The 21,885-nt window shown below is 32.1% G+C and overlaps 2 protein-coding genes across 4 annotated transcripts; both read left to right on the top strand.

Moving 5' to 3' along the window:
• Positions 1 to 88: 88 nt before the first annotated feature.
• Positions 89 to 17,169, top strand: LOC129914396 (tubby-related protein 4). Of its 3 annotated transcripts, XM_055993621.1 has the most exons (12): positions 89 to 659; positions 736 to 916; positions 5,698 to 6,322; positions 6,387 to 6,895; positions 6,954 to 7,182; positions 7,252 to 7,511; positions 7,651 to 8,895; positions 13,470 to 14,156; positions 14,224 to 14,357; positions 14,412 to 14,550; positions 14,598 to 14,804; positions 16,796 to 17,169. In XM_055993621.1, the coding sequence occupies exons 2-12, from the start codon at positions 821 to 823 to the stop codon at positions 16,910 to 16,912; spliced, it is 4,248 nt and encodes a 1,415-aa protein (XP_055849596.1). In that variant the 5' UTR covers positions 89 to 659; positions 736 to 820; the 3' UTR covers positions 16,913 to 17,169. The 3 variants fall into 3 exon arrangements, with proteins under 3 accessions (XP_055849596.1, XP_055849595.1, XP_055849597.1); XM_055993620.1 differs by having other exon boundaries at positions 14,224 to 14,550; XM_055993622.1 differs by having other exon boundaries at positions 90 to 659; positions 14,224 to 14,550; positions 14,613 to 14,804; positions 16,796 to 17,165.
• A 2,049-nt stretch (positions 17,170 to 19,218) lies between these two features.
• Positions 19,219 to 21,109, top strand: LOC129915276 (dipeptidase 3). The gene is made up of 3 exons (XM_055994762.1): positions 19,219 to 20,145; positions 20,204 to 20,379; positions 20,433 to 21,109. Exons 1-3 carry the CDS (start codon positions 19,330 to 19,332, stop codon positions 20,776 to 20,778), a joined length of 1,338 nt encoding a protein of 445 aa, XP_055850737.1. The 5' UTR covers positions 19,219 to 19,329; the 3' UTR covers positions 20,779 to 21,109.
• Positions 21,110 to 21,885: the final 776 nt, after the last annotated feature.

Here is a 21,885-nt window from a genome sequence, read left to right as displayed (position 1 = left end):
AGTTGGTTGAAAAAATTTATTTTTACTCTAAATTATATTTATTCAATTTAAATAAATCAAAAAAAACAAAATAAAACTCCCTCTTTTTTTTTAAATAACAAAAAAAGTGAAATAAATTAATAAAACTTAAATAAACAAAAGTTTTATTAAAAAAAAAAAAAAAATCTTGTGAAATTTTTAATACCCTACCCATAATCCTTTTTCGCCGGATACTAAAAAAAAGGATACAATAAATTTTCAAATTCCAATACATTGTGTTAACAAAAAAAAAAAGGGGCAAAAAAACATAAATACAAATTCTTTTATAAAAGAACTTTCGAAATTGTTCAAAAAAAAGTAGTTAACTTTATCTTTTTAACATCAAAAGTTTAACTCCTTTAAACAAACTCAAAGAAGAAGAAAAAAAAATTAAAGTTATCAAATTCATAGTTAGTTGAAAAATCGATAGTTATCTCTCTCTCTTTTGAAGTGACTGTCATCCTAGAACGAAAAATAATGAAACAATTTCTTTCCTAAAAATAATGGTGCTTTTGGGTGTACTTGAAAAGCTCTAGACCACTGTCAGACTCACCATACATACCAGTTGATGAAACATCAAAATTTTCCACCCTTTCATAGGACAAACTAATCGTGTCTGGATTTAGTTCAAAGAAAGAAAAGTACATAAATTTAACTTCCTGTCCATTTTTAACAAAACTAACTAATTTGTTTTTATTTTTTAAATTGTGTTTTAAGCTTAAAGTCCCACATGAGAATATAAATTTTGTTGTCGGAATAAGTTACCAGTGCGATACAAATAAAAAAAAAGAGTTACAGTGTGATGCATCTGCATTTTGAACGTAACGTTACTACAAAATGCGATTGCACAATTTTGTCCTTGTCATGGATGGGAAAAGTACCTGATGACATACCGGAGGTAAGTCCTACTTACATTAAAATTAAAAAAAAATAAATTTAAAATAAATAATAATTCATAATAATTTTATTAATGGCCTTTATGTAACTTTTAATAACGCTAAGTAGTTCCTGAGTGTTTGATTTAGGGAGATGGGGGGCCAGATGGGGTAGGGGGTTGAAATTTATGCTCATATATTGTCTTGTTGCATTTGAAATCAATCATAAAGGTGTGTAGAATAATGTGTGTGTAGACAAGACACATATGTACATACTCATAGTTTGATTGGTAGTTTGACTTAAAGCTTATTCTATTATTATACTCGGTGTATGAGGATGAGAATGAGGCGTGACAGTTGCAACCCACAACTCAAGAGCCCTTCTTATACCCAGAGTATCAGTATAGGTATGTTTTTTTTTTTTTTTTTATTTTTATGAAGTGATTAAATTTATGAGTTATGGGTTAACCTATATCTATCTACTTGTCAATGTATAGCTTAGCTATATATTTATATGGCAACTCTAGAAATTTTTTGTATATTAACAATGATCGCCGTAAGTGCTGCAGATTTGCTGCAAGTGTAATTGTGTTTTGCTTTTGAATTGGTCCTAAAGTTATTGTTCAATAGACAAAAACAAAAGAAACTCTCATTGTCTAAATGAATATCCTTTTTATTGTTCTTTTTGTGGAGAATTTTCGATAGGTACTTGTGAGCTATTATAGGGTTGTTGTATGGCAAATTTATTAATTTATTGTAATATTAATAGAACAGTTTTATAGGATAAGTGATGGGGGTAAAATTGGTTTAGGGCATTTTTATTGTTTCCTATCTTTTGTAAATTGAGACTATTTTTTTTTTCTTTCATTTTTCTAACACTTTAGAATTATTTTTTAAACTAAAATTAACACAATATTCATAACTTGTTAGCATTTGATTTCGAGCCCTTTTCCCTTTATGATAGCTGACATTGACCAATATTATTAATGTTCTTTGCAAATGCAATAAAAGCTGATTTTTGTGATAATGTGTTCGAATTTCGCACCATTAGCTTGCAATTATTGAAGGATCTCATGTCAGTAAAAATAGCGGCCTTAATTTAAAGGTATAGATATTAAAATTACCATGTTAAACGGAACCCAAAACGAATTTAATAAGAGGAATTCCACACTAAACTAGTTTTTTAGGTTATAAAAACTAGAACCTTGTGAGGTGAGCTAGAACCCAAACCTATACCTATACCATTGTTCATCAAGGAAATTTCTATAATACATAGAATAGCTTTAGAGATACATATGTCGGAATACAAGACAGCATCAAATTTAGTTGGCTTGTTGAGAATGTGTTTGAGCTCAAAACTAAGTAGTAAGTAGCATAGCCGTAGCTAGGATTTCATTTCGGGGGGGTTAGCTCAGACCAAACAACATTTTTTTTAGGAATCACAATACTTTGTTTCAACTTTAATATGTAATAAATGCAGTCAATTCTCCCGATAATCCCGCTAAAGCAATGGTCATTAGAACTTTGTCGAAGCGAAAAACTTGCCAATTTCCTTTTTAAGTATTTTTTAGGAATGGAATTCGTAGTAAAAAGTTTAAAATAGCTCTGCTTACTGTAATCGAATTTAAAAATGCCCGAATATTGAGCGGCATCTTTAGTTTAAATTGGTACAAAGAGTGATAAGTTGGTTGATATAAATTGCGAGCGTTAGCGAGCAAGAAATTTTTTTTGGAGAAACAAATTTTAACCATTCTTAGGCTTTATACAAAAAATTATTTCGTACAATTTTATATATAAAACATTGAAAAATGGACTTTTTCTCGCACTGAAATTTTGTAGCAGAAAATTTTTAGGTAGGTACATTCTATCTATTGAGTTCTAAATTAAATTGGCAATATTTAAAAACAAAAATTTTAGGGCCAGTTGTACAAATATTCCATCCGTGGTTCAGCAACTTTTATCTTCTGAAATCAGTAGTAATGTTCCGGTTTAGCTCTGGTACAAGGTCCACATATCGTCGGCGTATAGCAAAATTGTTCTAAATCCACTTTTTATCCAAAATGAGTTAATGATGCAGTTTTACTAATTTGAGGGTGCTCTTTCCGAATTTTAAAACCGTTTTTGTCAAAAAAAATTTATTCCGCAGATAATATAATTTAATGGGACATAGAACAATGAAAACAGGAAGTAGCCTTTAGAAAATGAGCCCGAGTATTCTTGATTGTTTTAAGTCCCATCATATTTTGTTCAGGTCCACTTTTTATTTAAGGAAAAAACGTACTTATGTAGGAATTGTTCTATGTCCAATTTTGGGTTTTCAGTTTCAAAATATTATTAATATTTTAAAATAATATCCACCTACTAATGACGTAAACTTGTAAATTTTATTCAAGAGAAAAGAACAAACTTTATAAAAAACATAACTTTAAAGGCAAACGAGCAAAAAATTGTCACTTTAAACCAATTTGAAACTTAAAAATCGCCCATGTAAAATTTGCAAATACCCTATTTTTTTCATATTTTTATCTCTGACCCTTCCTGGCCCTATTTTGATGAGAAGTTACTATAGCAGGAGCGATATTCAGTGTCCAGTATTGGGTAAATGGCGGATGTTTGATCATTTATACATATAAACTTCTTAATCAAAAAGGGTCAGGAATACAAATTTGAAAAAATTAGGGCATTTGAATTGGAACTATTCTAGGGGCGTCCCCAATTTTTTTTCCCTAAGGACCACCCTAGTGTTCACAGGCATTGAAATCCTTGGGATCAATTTTTGTGACTGAATAATCGCGCGACTAAAATCGAATGTGTGCTCCTAGCCTTAACGGTGATATTTCAAAAACGAGATGTGATGGGATATGTCCGTCTTTAAATTCGAGTTCGACACACCGAAACCCTTTGAAAAAGTATAGTTTAGTCTCGGCACCAAAAACCATGCATAAATACTTGTGATATTTAAAGGGTTCTTAAAAGAGCATTTTAAGGTGTTAACATGGTGCTTAAGGAAATGGTCACAGAGGCAAAAACTCGTTTTTTGAAGAGTTCTTTACCAAACGTTGTAATGGACCAAAAAATTTTTGTTTTCCCTTATAAAAACTTCATCAAAAGCTTCTTTAATGATACAAAATTGGTAGAGACTTTAAAGGAGATTTTCAGATAGTTAATCAAATCACTAAAATACAAAAACAAACCATGTAGTGCTACACATATTAGCCATGAATTTGTTAATAATATATCTTTTGATTTTCTAAAAAAAATTTCGGGGGGGGGGGGGTTAAACCCCATACCCCCCCCCCCCCTAAATACGGCTATGGTAAGTAGGTACAGAAAATCTTCATAAAACAATCGTAAAATCGTCCTTAAACAACAATCATATCAGTTTGGTAAATAAAAATCTTATTGAACAGCAATAAGATTTATTTTTTTAATCGGAACAGTCAAAACACATTTTTTTGTTTTGCATACAATATCGTGCAGAATGTCTTCTTTTCGTTTTTATTAGTAAACTTTGAATTAAAAAGATAACCAATAAATTGAAAAGTTCCAATAATTAGATACTTTGCACTGCTCTAACTCTGAAAGTATAACTCTTATGGGAAAATGATGTATAAGAGAATAAAAGATAGTTATATTTTCAATCAGAAAGGTTCTTTGCGAGAAGTCGTTCTCGTGATATTGAGATTTACGCGTTTTTTTTTTAATGCTGCATCCAAACCTCTTCAATGCTGCATCCAATCTTCGCTGTCTTTTTTTCAGATTTTCCCCATTGACTGCACTAACTGTTTTGTTTTGAGAAAAGAAACAAAAGAAGAAGCTTAAAATCGTTTCCGGTGAGAAAGAAATGTTGTATGGAGTTACTATTACATTCGAGTTTCTTTTTGGTAATAGGTAGAGTAACATCATTCTGGGATTTCGGGAAATTCTTATTTTTTTTAAATAATACTTAACGTCACAAAAATAGTATGCAATTTGTGATGTGATCAAAAATGATAAAAAAAGCTACAGCTAGCAAGATTCAAATATAATTAAACTAAAACTCGTTTTTTGCAAACTAATTTTTTTTGGGCACTCAATACCACTATTTGTTTCTAACGTGTTATGAACTCAGGGATTTGAATATCACATTAGGATAGGATAGGTTTTGAGATATGGTTTTTCAAAAATTATTTCGTTTTTTTATCGAAGCATGCATATTATTCGGGCTATAGTAATAAATTATTATCAATCTGAGTAGAAGAACCGGCACCTGAATAAATAAGCAAGAAATACTAGCCATTTCAGATGCTTAAGTGTTAAGTCCAATGAATCAAACAATTAAAAAAAAAAAAAATGAAAGGAAACTTGACAAACAAATTTGTTACTCAAAGAAAAAAGTCAAAATCTTTCGAATCCTCATAGTTTAAAAATTTGTATCTGTTTTCTGATTCTTGACAAAGATAAGATACTTTTTTTTAAATCTTTTTATAAGTTATAAAGATATAACCATTTTTGTAACGTTAAAAAAAAAATCGACTCTTTTTGTTACTCTTCGAGTTATTGTTATAATTTGAAAAGAAAACCGAAATTTAAAATTTGTACAAAACAACCTTTTGTATAAAATGAAATTTCCGATTTCGATAATCATCCTTTCAAAAATTAAAAAAAAAAAACTGAAATATGAAAATTTTGGAAAACAGTTTTAAAAAAGAGAAATAAACGACAATTTTTTAGTTTACTCTAATGCTTTGAAAATTTTTAGATATTGTGATAAATTTTTACAAAAGCTCAAAATACTATACGATTTTTCTATTATTTCTATTAGGACGAAGGATGGAAACTAAACAGAACAAACTACTACCAAGAAGGTTGGCTTGCAACAGGAAATATACGCGGCATTGTTGGCGTAACATTCACAACATCTCACTGCAGAAAAAATGTCGAATATCCATTGCGAACCAATTACAATCTTCGAGGACATAGATCAGATGTTATCTTAGTTAAATGGAATGAACCCTATCAAAAGTTAGCATCATGCGACAGCTCTGGAATAATATTTGTTTGGATCAAGTATGAAGGTCGATGGTCAATTGAGTTGATCAATGACCGTAATACTCCGGTCACACATTTTTCCTGGTCACACGATGGACGGATGGCTTTGATTTGCTATCAAGATGGTTTCGTCTTGGTTGGATCGGTTGCAGGACAAAGATACTGGTCCTCGATGTTGAATTTAGAATCAACAATAACTTGTGGGATATGGACACCCGATGATCAGCAAGTTTATTTCGGAACAACACAAGGCCAGATTATAGTGATGGACGTTCATGGCGCAATGGTGTCACAAGTTCAATTGTGCAATGATGTTGGAATCACTGCAATGTCATGGTCTTGTGAAAAATTCAAAATGGAGGAAGGCGAAGAAGCTGAACCAGGTGTTGTGAATGCTTGTGAGTTTTGATTAATTAAAAAAAAAAATGTATATTTCTGAAGCTAATCAACCTTTTGTTTCAGCTAAACGAACCTTCGTTTTAGCAGTAAGCTTTCAAAATGGCTACATTTACTTGCTAAAGTCTTTCGATGATGTTTCACCAGCTCATATCAATACCGGTTTAAATGGTTCCCTAGGCTTGGTCATGGAATGGAGTAATTCCCGTGAATTACTTGCAGTAGCCGGTACACAAAATTCCGAACACACAACAGTCGACACTCAGGGCTCACCGATTTTTATAAATATTTTGAAATTTTATACCGAAAGTGGAAATCTTTTATACACGACGCGAATACCAAATACCACAACAGCAGTTTCGGCACTAACTTGGGGTCACAATGATAAACGGCTATTTATAGCAACTGGGACACAAGTCCATATTGCTTGGGTATCGCGGAGAGTTGCATCTTTGCAATTATTGTGCCGATTACAAATTCAAGCGAGCATTGGTACTGAATTGACATTGCCACTATTGCCTTTGCCATCGAGGATTAAATCTTTGATTGGGAATCTCTTTGCTCAAACTATACGGGTTTGTATTTCTTAAAAATTAGTTTTTAAGATGAAAACAGTTTTATAATATTTTGCAGTGCTGTGTACCTGATCTGAAATGTTTAAGAGAATTCGTGGCCCGGCCACCGATTTGTTCAACAAGGTTGCACTGTACAATGATTAGGCACGATGATGATTCTAACTTAAGTTCGGGGAACTGCTACACATTATATCTGGAGTATCTGGGAGGACTTGTGCCTTTGTTAAAAGGAAAGAGAACTTCAAAAATTCGACCTGAATTTGTCATTTTTGATCCACAAATAGAGGGTAAGGACTCACTTTCAGAAAATAATAATTGGCGCCCAATGCGGAACTCAATAACTATTTATTTGTTAGATTCTTCAATATATTCGCACTATTCTTCGGATACAAAAAGCTCCTCTGGGTCTGGGTCTCATCAATCAGGAACAGGTTTTAGTGGCCGAACTGATTCATCTGACAGTGAATATGAAGAGCGCTTTAGAGGCTCTCCCCGGACGCCAAGAAAACGGAAAACACGATCAAAAAAACGGAATATTAATGCAGCTGAAACAAGAGTTAATGGAGTTGAATCGGAGAACTTAGATGAATTGGCATATATCGATACCCTCCCTGAGGTTTGTATTTTTATAAAATCTATTTATACAATTTTGCTTCTATAAGGCTTTACAGAAGCAATATAAACTCCAGTAAAGCCTTACAGAAGCATAATTGTATATTGGGCTATCAACTACAGTTAATTGTTTATTTTTTCAGGAAGTTAAGTTGGTGGAAGTAACTTCAAACATTTGGGGAACGAAATTTAAAATCCATGGACTTGCGAAAACCGTCCCAGCCAATTTAGGCCAAGTAACATACAAAACGTCCTTACTTCACCTCCAACCACGTCAAATGACTTTGGTTATAACTGAGCTCCGTGATGACTATCCACCTGGTCCAGATCCAACATTCAATCCAAATGTATTCTCCGAGGATGAAGACGATTCAGCTCCAATCGACCCCAACACCGATGACAAAAGCGAGACAAAATTTGTCGGACCTCGCCGTTTAAATGACAATTCACCTCCAATTGCCCCAATGACCCCGCGTCCAAATCGAATAGTAACCAAACGTAGAAATTCACGTCCAAGCACCACTGCCGTTGGAATGAGTCCATTGGCTAGAGCCGAATCCTATGATGATGACTCTTCGAATGAGTCACTCGATTCGGGAAGTAATAATTTAGCGAGCAAAAATTACAGTGGTGCTCCATCAGGGACAAGTAGTACAAACAATAGCAGCAAACACATTAGGCCTAAGCACATTGACACATCATCTTTTGGAAATGTGATAGCTGGGGGTCGAGCTGGAACATCATTTTCAGGCTTTAAAACCCAAAACAATCGATCATCATCAAATAGTTCGTGTCAATCGAGACATGCCATATCACCGCTGTGCTGCGAAGGATCTGTTCCAACTCTGCAATCACCTAAAAATGCCGTCGCTCCCAGTGACATTATATTTGAAAGACCACCAGCTTCTGGTCAAACAACAATGATGAGCTATTCGAGTAATAATGATTATTCAAATAATGTTGCACACGTCAAAAATGCCTTAATGCCCGAAATGACACGTAGCCCCAATTCGCATGTAAATCCAGTTCCATTAAATTTGAATTTAAATTTGGAACGAATAGATGCAAGGATTAGAGAACGATCAGTAGCTTGTTCGAAGAAGAAAGATCTTCTATTTATTGATGAGGATTCACAATCGCCTGTAGCGCCAAGTGCACCATCATCAATGGCAACGGAATTACGCATGAAAAGGACTCCTACGGTTATATCTATTGCACCGGAGTTACCCGATTCGATAACCAGGAGTTGCAGTGTTGGTTATTTAGATTCTGTAGAAATAATTCCATCGGATGAGGCATTATCAGCTTTGCGCAAAGAAGCACCCAACAAACGTTTAATTTTAGTTGACAGCAAGAAAACCACTCGCAGACGGAAGAACAATAATGGAGTAAGTTTTAATAATTTTGAAAAAAAAAAAAAAAAAAAAAAAATAGCACAGTTTACAAAATTGCCACTAAAAAGACAATTGAAGGGTTGCAACTCGAAAGGGTCTAAGTGCCATGCATGCAACGGTGTAAACTCTGCTTAGACCTGGTATAATGGTAAATGTGATAAACGAGCTGTCAAACCCATACAAAATTTTGACACATTTACCACGTTTACCAAGTGTTTGCATTGTTTCAATAAAGTTGAGGTAACAATTTTCCATGATATTACGATGATAGAGAATGCGAAAAAAGTGGTTCTCGAAAGTCCGTCTGCCTGTCAGTCTGTCTGTCAATCTATAAAAGGAGCTACAGCCAAAATGGATTTGCCGATCTACTTCAAACTTGGTATGCAGCAGTTTTTGGATCATGTACAGAGGGGTTTTTGAAATTATTTTTTTTTTTGACCAAAAATAATGGTACCTGTCATAATACCAATTTTGGAAGTTTAACTTTCTCAAAAACGGCTCCTACGATTTTTATTAAAAAAATCAAGTATTAGTTTTTAAATAAGGTCTTTCTTCTAATGAAAGAAGTTTTTCTCAAAAATCTTTAATAAATGTACCTCCCATAGAACCCATAATTTTTTTAAATTTCAAATTATCTTCCAAATTATTTGTTCAATTATTACTAATTTTTTTATTCAAAAATATCTATGACAATAGGGCCCAATTTAATGACTCTCCATTAAACTTAAATCGCCATTAAAAAAGGGAATTTTAAAATTAAAAACCAATTTCGTTTAATTCAGCCTCTTTTAAGGATTTTTTTGAAGTTTGGCATCATTAACTAATTGAGCATTAAATTTAAAAGTAGTTTTAGTTAAAACACCAAATTCGACCTTTTAAGAGGGATTTTTAGAGCTAATGGAGGTTTTAAACAGAATTTCTATTTATTCACTCTCCATTAGTGTCAAATAATGTCATTTCATTTATTTTTTTTATTTGAATTGTTATTTTATTTGAAAAATGTCAAATGAGCTAAAGAATTATTAAAAAAACATCAAAATTATGAAAAAAGTCCAGACTAGAATTTTTTGTAGGTATACATATACACACATGCATTTGTACCATAAAAAAGAACAAAATTCAAAGAAATTAATGCATTTCTTGTCTACTTCGCACAGATAATACTAGATTATATTCTCCACTTCAAAACTAATCATTTTTGAGATGCTGCATAATACATACATAACATACATAACATTGCAATTGAAGCCATGAGAAGAAGAGATATAAAGCTTACTTCTAAACCAATGATACGAGATGAATGCCGATAACACTTAAATATAAGTTGTTATTTGACACCGATGGAAAAAATTAAAAATTTCACTTAACTCCTTCTTCTTCTCATGGTTTCAATTGTAGGTTGTAGCATTCTTTGGTTACCACTGGTATATCGTTAATCTCTTGCATTTTCTGGCGTTTTCAGCTGCAAAATACTTACGGGTCATAGTTTTTTGGTTTTTCTTCCAATTCAAATCTATTTGATTTGACAAAATTGTAGCTTTTGACAGATTATTTTTCAAACAAAATAAAAAATCCCTAGGATATTTTTAACAGAGTTTTAAATTTAAAGTTTCCATTAAAAGTATACTTAAAAAAAAAAACAATATCAATTTAACATTTTTTAATTATCAAATTAACATTTTTTAAATATCAGCCAAAAATGCTCTATAAAATGTGTTTTATGATATTTAAAATGTTGAAACAACATTTTTATTATCAGGATGATATTTAAATGTCACATTTTGGAAATTTTTTTTGATATTTTATTATCATTTTTTCATATCAATTTCTCATTCCAAATTATTGAAAAATATTAAATAAAAAATTCTTAATGTGTACTAATTTAAAGGCGCTTTGTGTTTTTTCGAAGTAAAATGTATGATTTACTGAGAAGATTTGATCGGCACTAAGATTTTACTTCACATAGTTTGGGAGAAAATAACAAAACAATTACATATATCACCTATAATAGAAAAAATAATATCACCATTATTTTGTAAAGAATATTCCCTATCAGTAATGTTTTGAAAAAAGAAAGAAAATTCTTAAAATAATAAAAATAATAAAAATGAAAAGGAAAGAAATAGGTTTCATTATAATAAACTAAAACGTAAAATCTAGTCAACATTGATATTTTAGTTGTCAAAGTGAAATTTTCACTATACACTTAAACTTAAAAAAATGTCAAAATGATATTTTAATTGTCAAAGTGAAATTTTCACTATCCCACCTGAAATTAAAAAATGTCAAAATGATAATGATAAAATATCGAAATTGATATTTTAATTGTTGGACGACTTTTGTCACTGAAAAATGTTAATTTGATAGCTGTTATTATCAAATTTTTTTTTCGGTGAAGGACTTTAACTAAAGAAGAGTGAATTAAACGAATTTTTAATGATGTATACTTAAAGGCGACAATAGTTTAACGAGGCCGTTAACTAAAGCGATAAATTTCAAAATTTAATGGAGGCTCAATAAATTGGTCCTAAGACATAACAGCTTAAGTTTAAAAAAAAAAAAGTTTTCAATTAAAATTTAAAACCATACAAAAATAAGATTAAAAATTAAATTTTCAAAAATTCGACATAAGCTACTCTGTCTTAAGATATAACAGATATAAATCAAAAACAAAATTTTGAAAAAAATAATTTTTGGATTTTTAAAGAAGTTTTGAATTTTTTTTTTTTTTTTGAAAAATCAAATTTTCGAAAATGGTATTTTACTAAAAATACATCTTTATACAAGAAATTAAACTGCATACTTTATTTGGAGCTCAATTTCATTTAAAGAGTTGTTTTTTTACACTTGAAGAATGAATATTAAGTTTTTTTTTATACATTTACCAAATTTGTATATACAAAGTTTTTAGTTCTAAGAGTAAGTTCGTGCGACCCAGTCGTGCCTTTTATTTGTATTTAGTTGCATTTTTTTGCGACTGTCGGGATTTGACAGGATTTAAAAAGCCGGTTTATAATTAATCGGAATTTTGAATCAACGGGATTTTAAAAAATCGGTATTTTGGAAGGCGGGATTTTAAAACTTTTTTTCGGGACTTTTGAAAAACGGGATTTTAAAAAACGAGAAACTAACTTTGACGTTGAAGACAAAGGGGTTGCGTGTGCCGGTGTTTAGAGAGTAATATTATACCTTTATACTTGCTCTACACAGAGAAAAATAGACCACATAAAATAGAACAAAAACAATAAGATTTCTCTATGGTTTTCATCCAAGAAGGAAACCTTATTAAAACAATCGGGTTTTCCTTATTGTTTTAAAATCTGCAGAAAAAATAAAAAAAACGATGACCAGGCTGGGAATCGAACTGGAGACTTCAAATCATTAGTCGCCCACCTTACCACCTGAACCAACCTGCCATGAAAATATTGATCGCGATTTTTGTTCTAGTGCTAAGTTGCAAAAAAAAAATCAACTTTTCAGTCAAATTTTAATAAGATTTTCTCTATAAAAATAATAAGAAATCTTCTTAAAAAAACCTTATTAATCGTTGATTTTAATAAGATTTCCTTATGAAATGTATGGACGGTAAAACAATATGGCAATCTGTTAGTTTTTAGCGGGTCATATTTTTCTCTGTGTATAGGGCAAGTATTGGTTTCGTGTAGAAAAAAAATTCGAGGTTTTAATCAAAACCAACATTACGATAATGGAGAAGATCAAAAAAGTGGTTTTCGTCATGCCGTCCGTCGGTCTGTGCGTGTGTGCGTCTGTGGGTCCATCTGTACATCGAGCTAGGGCCTAAACGGATGGATGGATTTACTTGAAACTTGGTACAGATGATTTTTGCGTAATACCCTAGGTCCGTTTTTTTTTAGTTTTTCAATATCTCTTTTTTAACGCATACCTCCCATATACCGTTTTCGAGGTATTGCAATTTTCTCGAAAACGGCTCTAACGATTTTGATTAAATTTGGTGTACGTTATACTCTTATTAATTCTAACAAAACTGCGTTTTTAGTTTTTCTCAAAAAATTCGGAGAACGGAAATATGGCGTTGCCGTTTTTCAAAAATTGACATTTTTTAAGTTCATATATTTGATCAAAGCACAAGTGAATTTTATTAAAATTTTTAGACATCACTTTGAAGTGTTAAATGTTAAAAAAAAATTAAAAAAAAAAGTTTTTGAAAATATATTTTTTTTTTATTTTGGATTTTTTTTTAACTTTCGATTTTTTTTTAAATTTTTTTTGTCTCGACACTTAACAAAATCTTTAATTTCCAATAGATATTTAAGATAAAGATACTTTGAACTACAAGAGCAAGTACGTGCGACCCAGTCGTGCATTTTATTTTAAAGCACAACCCCGTAACTAGCTTTCTGAATATTAGAAATTCGATGCTTGATTTAGGAGAGTCCTTAAATTTGTTAATCTGGGAATTAGAGGCTACTTTCTGAGTTGTCGTATCCTTTTCTTTAAGTAACTTTAACTTTATACGTTTATTTATTACATTATACCTTTTACACAAGTTTGCTTGAATTTTTTAATATTTTTTTTTTAATTTCAAGTATTTTCGAAAACCAAAACTTAACCAATGTGGCAAATCAAAGAGCTTAGATTCGTGCATCATTCTGCCATCACCAAATAATGAGAAAAGCAACACAAGAAATGACAAAACTTTGCCCAAATTCAAAGGCATTTCCGAAGGTCATCCTCTTGATTTGAATAGTGAGGAGAGTGATAAAGGACTTAAATTCAAAGTTGTGGAAAACTGTCTCGAGGACATCTACAGTGATAGTATGCTTGAAGAAGAAGATGAATGTGTTGCGAAGGCAATAACACCTCAAAAAAATATTAATAACCCCAAAGCAAATCGCCAGCTTTTTGACGCTTTTTGTCAGCAACAACAAAAACAACAAAACCGTAACGGTGATTCAATCAAAAAGAAGACTGAAGTATTAACCAGCTTTACCGATAGTCCGCTCTTTACGAGAAAACATCGCTTTGGCAATAGATTCCATAGAAATTCGAAAGAAAATGAAACTGATTCGCCATCGTTACGACGTAAAGCTGATAATGGTTTTAACTTTGTTAAACAATTATCAGAGGTACGCTGGAAGCGAAAAGACACACACGCTAACGCTAGTAGCCAGGCGGAAAGTACATCGGGTAGTAATAATAATAATAATAATAATAATAATCAAGTTGAAGCTACCCCAGTTGAGTCGAAAACGTCGGTTTCGTTACACACACAGGTTTTTTGTTTCCATGCTTAAGAAATCTCTTTATTTCTTGACCTTACTAATTTTCTTAAATCCCTAGGCTTTGACAACACTTGAGAACATTATAAGCCGACTTCGAGACTTGGATGAGGGTAGGCTAACACCACCATCTTCACCCCAACGCTTGCCTAGGAGTTCGCCAGCATCACCGGCAGTTAGTAAAAAGGCTAAACGGTACCAGAGTTCTTCGCCAATTAGAAATATTCTTAATTCGCCACTGCTTAATAGGCGCCAGCGGAAGAAACAGATTATAGAAAGCTCAGACGATGAAAGTAACTTTACCAATGCTTCGGGCGAGGAGAGCGTTACTTACAATAAACAATATCGAGACCTGGAAACATTTCAAAAAGCACAATTGCGACAAAAGGTGAGATTATAATGGTGAATAATAGTGTAACGCAAGGTTTAACTTAGGATCTTCTATTGCAGTTGAAACGAGGGAAAATTGAACCGAATGGTAGTTCGGCTTGCTTTAGTCCAGCTCCGTTGCGACGTGAGTTTGTTATGCACAATAAAGCGCCAATGTGGAATGAAATGAGTCAAGTATATCAGTTGGACTTTGGAGGACGTGTAACGCAGGAGTCTGCGAAAAACTTTCAAATAGAATTTCGAGGAAAACAAGTGAGTTGAATCAAAATTGATTGAAGTTTATGGTCTTAGAAATAGCAGCTCATTTTAGATTTGAAAGTATGAGGGTATTACCGACGTCACCTTTGACGTTCGTAAACAAATTTTTTAAAAATATTAAGAAATTAGTTTTTAGAAATTTAAAGTTGAATGGAACAAATTCGTTCAAGAGTTTATATTGCTGAATATGATTCCTTGGCATCATATTATATACTCCAGCTAAAAATGCTACTAAACCCATTGGTGCATTTCTGAGAAAACGCTGGTCGGTTTTCAGTTCTTTTATTTAACTCGAAAACAAAGCCTTCCTTTGTATTGGTTAAAAGACACTTTTCATAGCAAATTAAATTTTCTATCAAGTTAAGGTGGTTGCAAAATTTTAAAAATTAGATTTGACTAAAATTCTAACCTAAAATCAATGAACAAAAAGTTAAAAAATTGAGGATTTTATTTTTTTTTAACTAAATCAAAGGGCATTTTGTGTATGAACCCCGTACGTCCAAACTTTGTGCTAATAAAATAAGATAGAGGTAAAATCCTTTATGTTCAATTTTTATTTCCGCCGATTTCTGAGGTCAACCCGGCGAACCCCACAGGCGGATCACTAGTGTGAAGCAGATACGTGGGATAGTTATGATCCCCTCGACATCGAGATCATAACAGCGCCGAGAAAAAGGAAGAAGAAGACTTTTTTTAAATTCGATAAAAAAGTAATAAATGGTTGGTTTTAAACTTTTCAAGTAAACAGACCTGGAGAGATTGATGAAATATAAACTAAGTATAACAAACAAAAAATTTTATTTGCATCCTTATGGCCTTGTGTGCAATTTTGTGTATGTGCATTTTTATAAATACGGATCGATTGGGTGGAGCGACAGCCATTAGATTTGGTCTATTGCAAAGGAGATCATTTAATACGACTAACGAAAAGCTTAACTTGAAAAACGAGACAAACCCAAATAAGTTTTAAATAAAACTGTTTGGCAAAGTGTGAATAATAACACCGGCACACAAAAAAAAAAGTGTCATGAACCAGAAACCAGACCTATCTTTCTATATGTTTTTGGGACCGCTGAATCCGAATTTCAAGTCCGTTTTGCCCGGTCACCCTTCAGTTTTGAGAAAAATGCAAAAAACTCCAAAAAAGTCATAAAAATTCAAACAAAATGCACTCACAGCTCAAAACTGGAGGGTGATGGGGCCAAACGGACTTCAAATTCGGATTCAGCGTGCCCAAAAACATATAGAAAGATAGGTCTGGTTTCTGGTTCATGACACTTTTTTTTTTTGTGTGCCGGTGTAATTGCACTGTACTGATTTTTTGAGATATTGTTAGGATAGATACCAGTAGTTTAAACCCAAGTTTGCAGCTTTGAAAGACCGGTGCTTATACCTCAGTGCGCGAAAAACCGCGAAATTGTTGGACTTTTTTTTCAGTTTTTAGCTTTCAAAATGTAAATGGTGCATATTTTGGAAAATGTTTATAAAAACCAGTTAAAGATGATAAAATTTGGTATAATTTGAGCGTAACCACAGCTCTGTAAGTCCAAAGCTTCTTGAAATAAATCACTCCAAAAGTTGAATAATTTCCCCACAAAATAGATAGATTAGGCAAAATTTTAATGGACTTAGGTCAAAGTGGTACAGCGATGAGACTGGTGTCAAATTAAACCGGAAAGCCTCTGCTTATAACTTGTGAATTCGTTTGAAAATCGTATGAGTGGTTATAGAGATATTACCGTGTGAAGTTCATATTAAGAATGCATTTTCTAGGAGAATTTTGAATTTTTAAAAAATTCTTCTTGAATGGTTTTAACCTCCAACCGAAAATTCCATACAGACATGCAACACCAATTAATGCTTTTCGGTATAAAGACTATTATGTTCATTAATGAAATATTTTTTAATTTGTTCTTAACGAAAAGAATATAAATTTTTAAAAAAATTCTAAAAATTTTGGTAACATTATATTTTATTTATTTCAGGTTATGCAATTTGGTCGGATAGATGGAAATGCGTACACTCTAGATTTCCAATATCCATTTTCTGCTGTCCAAGCTTTTGCTGTCGCTTTAGCAAATGTAACACAACGTTTGAAGTAAAAACCATTAAACAAAAAAATAGTCTAATGAAATAGTTATTTATGTTCTTTTTTTTTGTTTCTTAGAATAAGTTAACATCTAATAAAAACAAAAAAAAAAAAAACAAACATTTTTAATTTTTATCTACATATATAAATGCCCGTCCATTCACAAACTTATCTTTAATATTAAAAAAAAATAAAAAACAAAATACATTTAATATCGATATAATTATAAATAATTTTTTTATTAATATTTATCGGGACAGGGTGAATATAATTATTTATAAGAAATAAATTAAAAAAAAAAAATAAAAATTATAAATTAAATGTCGTGCAATATTTGGTTATTTATACATACAAACATTTTACATATACATATTTTATGTTTCTATTTATTATTAAATTTAAAAAAGAAAACTAAGTTGTTAATATCTGTATATAGTTTTAAGATAATTTCATTATTCGATTTATTATATACATAAACATACACATAAATGATATGGCATAGTTTTAATATGAATTTTTCTGTTTTGTAAATTATGCTAATAAAAAATATATTACTTAGTTTTTACTATGAAAAAAAAAAAAAAAAAAAAAAAAATGTGTTAATTATATAATTTTGTTAGAAATAATTAAATTATTGTTATTTTTTCTTTCTTTTTATAATAATATTGAAGACAAATTTTTTTTTTAAATGCTGGATTATGGTAAATTTTGATTAAAAGCGATACAAAAATTGGCAGTGGTTATCATTTTTTTGTATGCAAAATTATGTGAATTGGTGGAGTTTTGTTTGTGTTTGGTTTGTGGCTTACGTCAAAAAAGTTTTTCAGTTCCTGCAATTTGAATTTTCTTAACTTTGTTTCAATGAGCATAGAAGGACTTAGAGGATATAATATATTGAGTGCTTGTGCTGTTAGTTCCGTGAAGCTTTTATATAGGGCTCTAGTTTCTTTAAGTTTTTCGATGAGTGCATGCCTCCATTTTATTTTCATTTGATGGCTGTCATCAACAAGCGTGTTTATTTACAGCTGCAGAATCGGACTTCTCATTGAAAAACGAAGGCAGCGACCCATTGGCGTTACTATGTATTAGGTATAGGAACAAGCACTCCATATATTATATCCTCTAAGAAAGTAGAAGGAGCAAAATGGTATTTATGGTAAGAATTTGGCATTCATACTTAAATGGAGAAATAACGATTAAAGAAGTAAAATACTCTTTTTTAAATTTTGTCTGTGTCAATTTTCAAAGTTTAAACGGTCACTGTGGCGTATGCGTACCCTATTTTTTTGTTTTCGATTTTACTTGTTATAAGTAAAAAGCAACTTTAGGATTCTACGAAAAAGTTTCAGTTAATCATGAACATAATACATTATGATGAAATCACCTATAAATATTAACATAATCTTGGAGGTTTGGCAGAGGCTTGAGCACTCTTAACCCTTAACTCTAAAAAAAATTATGATATTAGAGAAGAGGTTGCACGAAAATTTATCAACATTTAAGAGTAAAACAACCAAAAGTTATCATCAAATTCGTCAAGAATAGGTAAATTTAGTAAGAAAATAACTCTCAAGAATAATTATGACTCTCAAACGAAGAGGCACCCTAAAAGCGTGATTCACCGTTTTTTTTTTTAACAATTAGTATTTAAGGTCTAAAATAACGAAAAACTCAACATTTAGCATTCAAGACTTGCGATAATGTTTAAATTACTCTCACGCACATCTGTCATCTATTATCTGTCACCTGTAACCTGTAATTTCTCACCTGTTACTTGCCATCTCTAATCTGTCACTTGGCTCATGTTATCTGTCATCTATCATCTATTACATGTTGTCTGTCATCTGTATCTGTCACCACTCACCTTTCATCTGTCGATTGTCACCTTAAATGCAATACAAAATTGAATTAAACAATTTATTATGATCATGACGCGATTATTTTGTCAGAGATAGAAAATAATACACCAAGTGTTAATTGATTTTCAATAACAACAAAAAGATACGCATACACCACAGTGACCCATATTTGTATTATAGGATATGTTTCTTTAAAAAAGAACGGTTCCAAGCTTCAAACTTATTTGTTTTTAGCATTACACTTTTAAATCTATTTTAAAGTTTATTTATTTTCGATTTTTGCGATAAAAAAGTGTAATCTTACGGGTTATAATTAAGATATTTTATGTTATCTGCTTCCAAAAAAATCACCCTTATATCCATTAAATCCATTCCATAAATATCCTTAAATAGATAAATACTATTTTTTGCGCATGAACCTTTTTTGGGAAAAATTTTTCTTGACAGAAAATCAATTAAACTGAAAAATCAAAAGTAAAGCCCTTTTGGTTTGTTGGTAAATAAAATTACGACCAACAAAATCTTTGTTTTTTTCACCTAAAAAAAAAAGTTTACTTAATTCAATTTAATCATGAACACCGTACCTAACCACGAGTTTTTAGAAGTTCACACTGTCCATCAGCATCAGCCACATTGTAAGCAGCAATGTTTTGTGTTCACCGAAATAGCTGATATCGAACTCCCACCGGAAATGAATAAATTTACAACAGAAAAAATACGAAACGGTAGCATATCTTCGTGCAAAAAAGAAGTTATGGATTATGAGTCAAAACGAAGCAAAGGAGCATCTTCCAGAGGACGTAAAGTCCTTATTGCACTTGGAGTTATTTTGGTTTGCATTGCAATGGCTGGAGGGATACCATTGGCTCTGCAGCTTCGTTCGTCGTCTTTGTTGGAAGCACGTCTTGCATTTATTCGTCGATTGTTAACAGAATCTCCATTGGTTGAGGGATATTGGAGTCCCAAGAAGGATATGAACTTTACCAATAGCATTGGGGAAGTGAGGAAGAATTTTATCGGTGCAGTTTTGTGGCCAATAGCAGTACCTTGTGGGGCACAATATCTCGATGCGGTTCAACTTGCATTGGAAGGAATCGATGAAGCAAGGCGAATAACGCTGAACTCTGAATCCATGCATATTGTTGAATCAGCAGATGAAATGGAGCAAACCCATATTCGAGGAGAAGTGGCGATACTCATGGGATTGGGCGGTGGTCATGCTATAGGAGCTAGTTTAGCTGTTCTCAGATCAATGTACATGTTGGGGGCCCGATTTGTTTCAGTTACCAGTTTGGAATGTCCCACACCATGGGCGGCAGCTTCAATAAGAAGACACGACTATATAATTGAGGATAATTCCACCAATACTCTCACCGATTTTGGCAAAGTAAATGAACACAAAGTTCATTTTAGTTCATCATTTAAAAAAAATTAATTCATTTCAGACAGTTCTTTATGAGATGAATCGATTGGGAATGTTGGTTGAGGTGTCACAGTTATCCGAGTCAGCAATGACTACTGCTCTGAGATCCGCTAAGGCTCCGGTATTGCTGATTAACGCAGCTCCACTTTCAATCTGTAACAATACGAACTTGGCTTCGATTCCTGATCATGTTCTAAGGTGGGCTAAAAATATGAAAATTAATTTTAAATTTTATGTTTTTATTTTTGTAGCCTTCTTCCGGATAACGGTGGTGTTATCATGCTCAATATGGAAAAATGCGGTGAACGTTCTTTGGGTGTTCGTGAGGCTATAAAAGCCATTAATTATGTCCGCAAGATTGCAGGAGTAGATCACATCGGTCTAAGCGGTGCTCCTAAAAGTTATGCATTTCTTCTTGCCGAATTAGCCCGGGACAGAGTTTGGGGAAATGCTGCCATTAAAAAACTTATAGGTGGCAATGTTGTGAGAATTCTTCGTGAAGTGGAAACATTGAAAAATCGTTTGCCTTTGTATGAAGATTGGATTCCTCATGAACTAATTGAAAGTTCTTCCTATTGTCGCTATCCAGAGTCATAAATTATCATTGAGACTGCAGGACATGCAACAAATAAAAAAAGCAATATAATAAGGCACTAGTTTTTTGAAATATCAAGTCAAGCGTCTGCATGGCAATTTGTTGTCGTTATCTATACTTTTTGGCTATTTGTTTTGGCGGGAACACTATTTTATATTGAATTGGAGTTTTTGAATTAATTAAAATTTGTTGCATCAAATTTCACAAGCAACAAATTGCCAAATAGGCAACACTGGCATCTAATAGGTAAAATGTTTAAATGTTAGTTCTAAATGTTTAAGATAAATTAACTCATATAATTCATTAAAAAATTAAAAAAAACCTTTTGTTGTGATAGTTCATCTAAGATCTTTTAAATAAAAATAAAAACAAAACAATTTAAGTGTTGATGTCTTTTTCGTTTTAAAAACTCAAGGCCTTTATTATAGAAAAATATGCAAAGAATACTAGACTAAACAGAGCTTAGTTTTCAGAATTAATCTTGATGTATGTATGAATATTTTTTTGCAGGCAGTTCAGGACTTTTTTCAAGGTTAAATCGAATGTGTGTTAATATCAAGGAAAGGTATGCCGTAGTGGTACGGGTAATTATAGAACAAAACTCCACACCTCAACATTTATGTTTCAGTTTGGAATATTTTTCATACATTTACCCGTTCCGGTGTGGTCAAGCCTTTACTTTGAAAGTGGTAGAATCATGAGTAAGAATCTCTAGAGTATAGTACTAGCTCTACATTTTGTCATGTGTAGTCTCTATCACCTCCAAAGTGCCGGGCTACACGGTGATTTTTCAATCGCCTAACCAGTTAGTTTGTAGGCAAGAGGGGTGAGGATTTTCCTCTTTTTGACGTTTGTTCCTAGAAAATGTGAATTGGAACGTGATTGGGCACAACACTGTGTAGCCAGGCCCAAAGGCAAGCGGCCTAACAATTTACAAATTGGAAAACAACATACTTAAAAAAGTGTTTGTGCCCGGCTACACGGTGATTTTTCAAACGCCTAACCAGTAGGTTTATGCGAATCGGAACGAAGTTCATACATAAATAAAATCTTCCACTGGGTCGCACGAATACTTCCCAACTAAAAATTTCGCTTTTATAACGATGATG

This window comes from Episyrphus balteatus, chromosome 3, assembly GCF_945859705.1.
Source record: "Episyrphus balteatus chromosome 3, idEpiBalt1.1, whole genome shotgun sequence".
NCBI classification, from domain to species: Eukaryota; Metazoa; Arthropoda; class Insecta; order Diptera; family Syrphidae; genus Episyrphus; species Episyrphus balteatus.
Note: the sequence above shows the minus strand (reverse complement) of the source record. Positions and strands in the feature narration are given on the sequence as shown.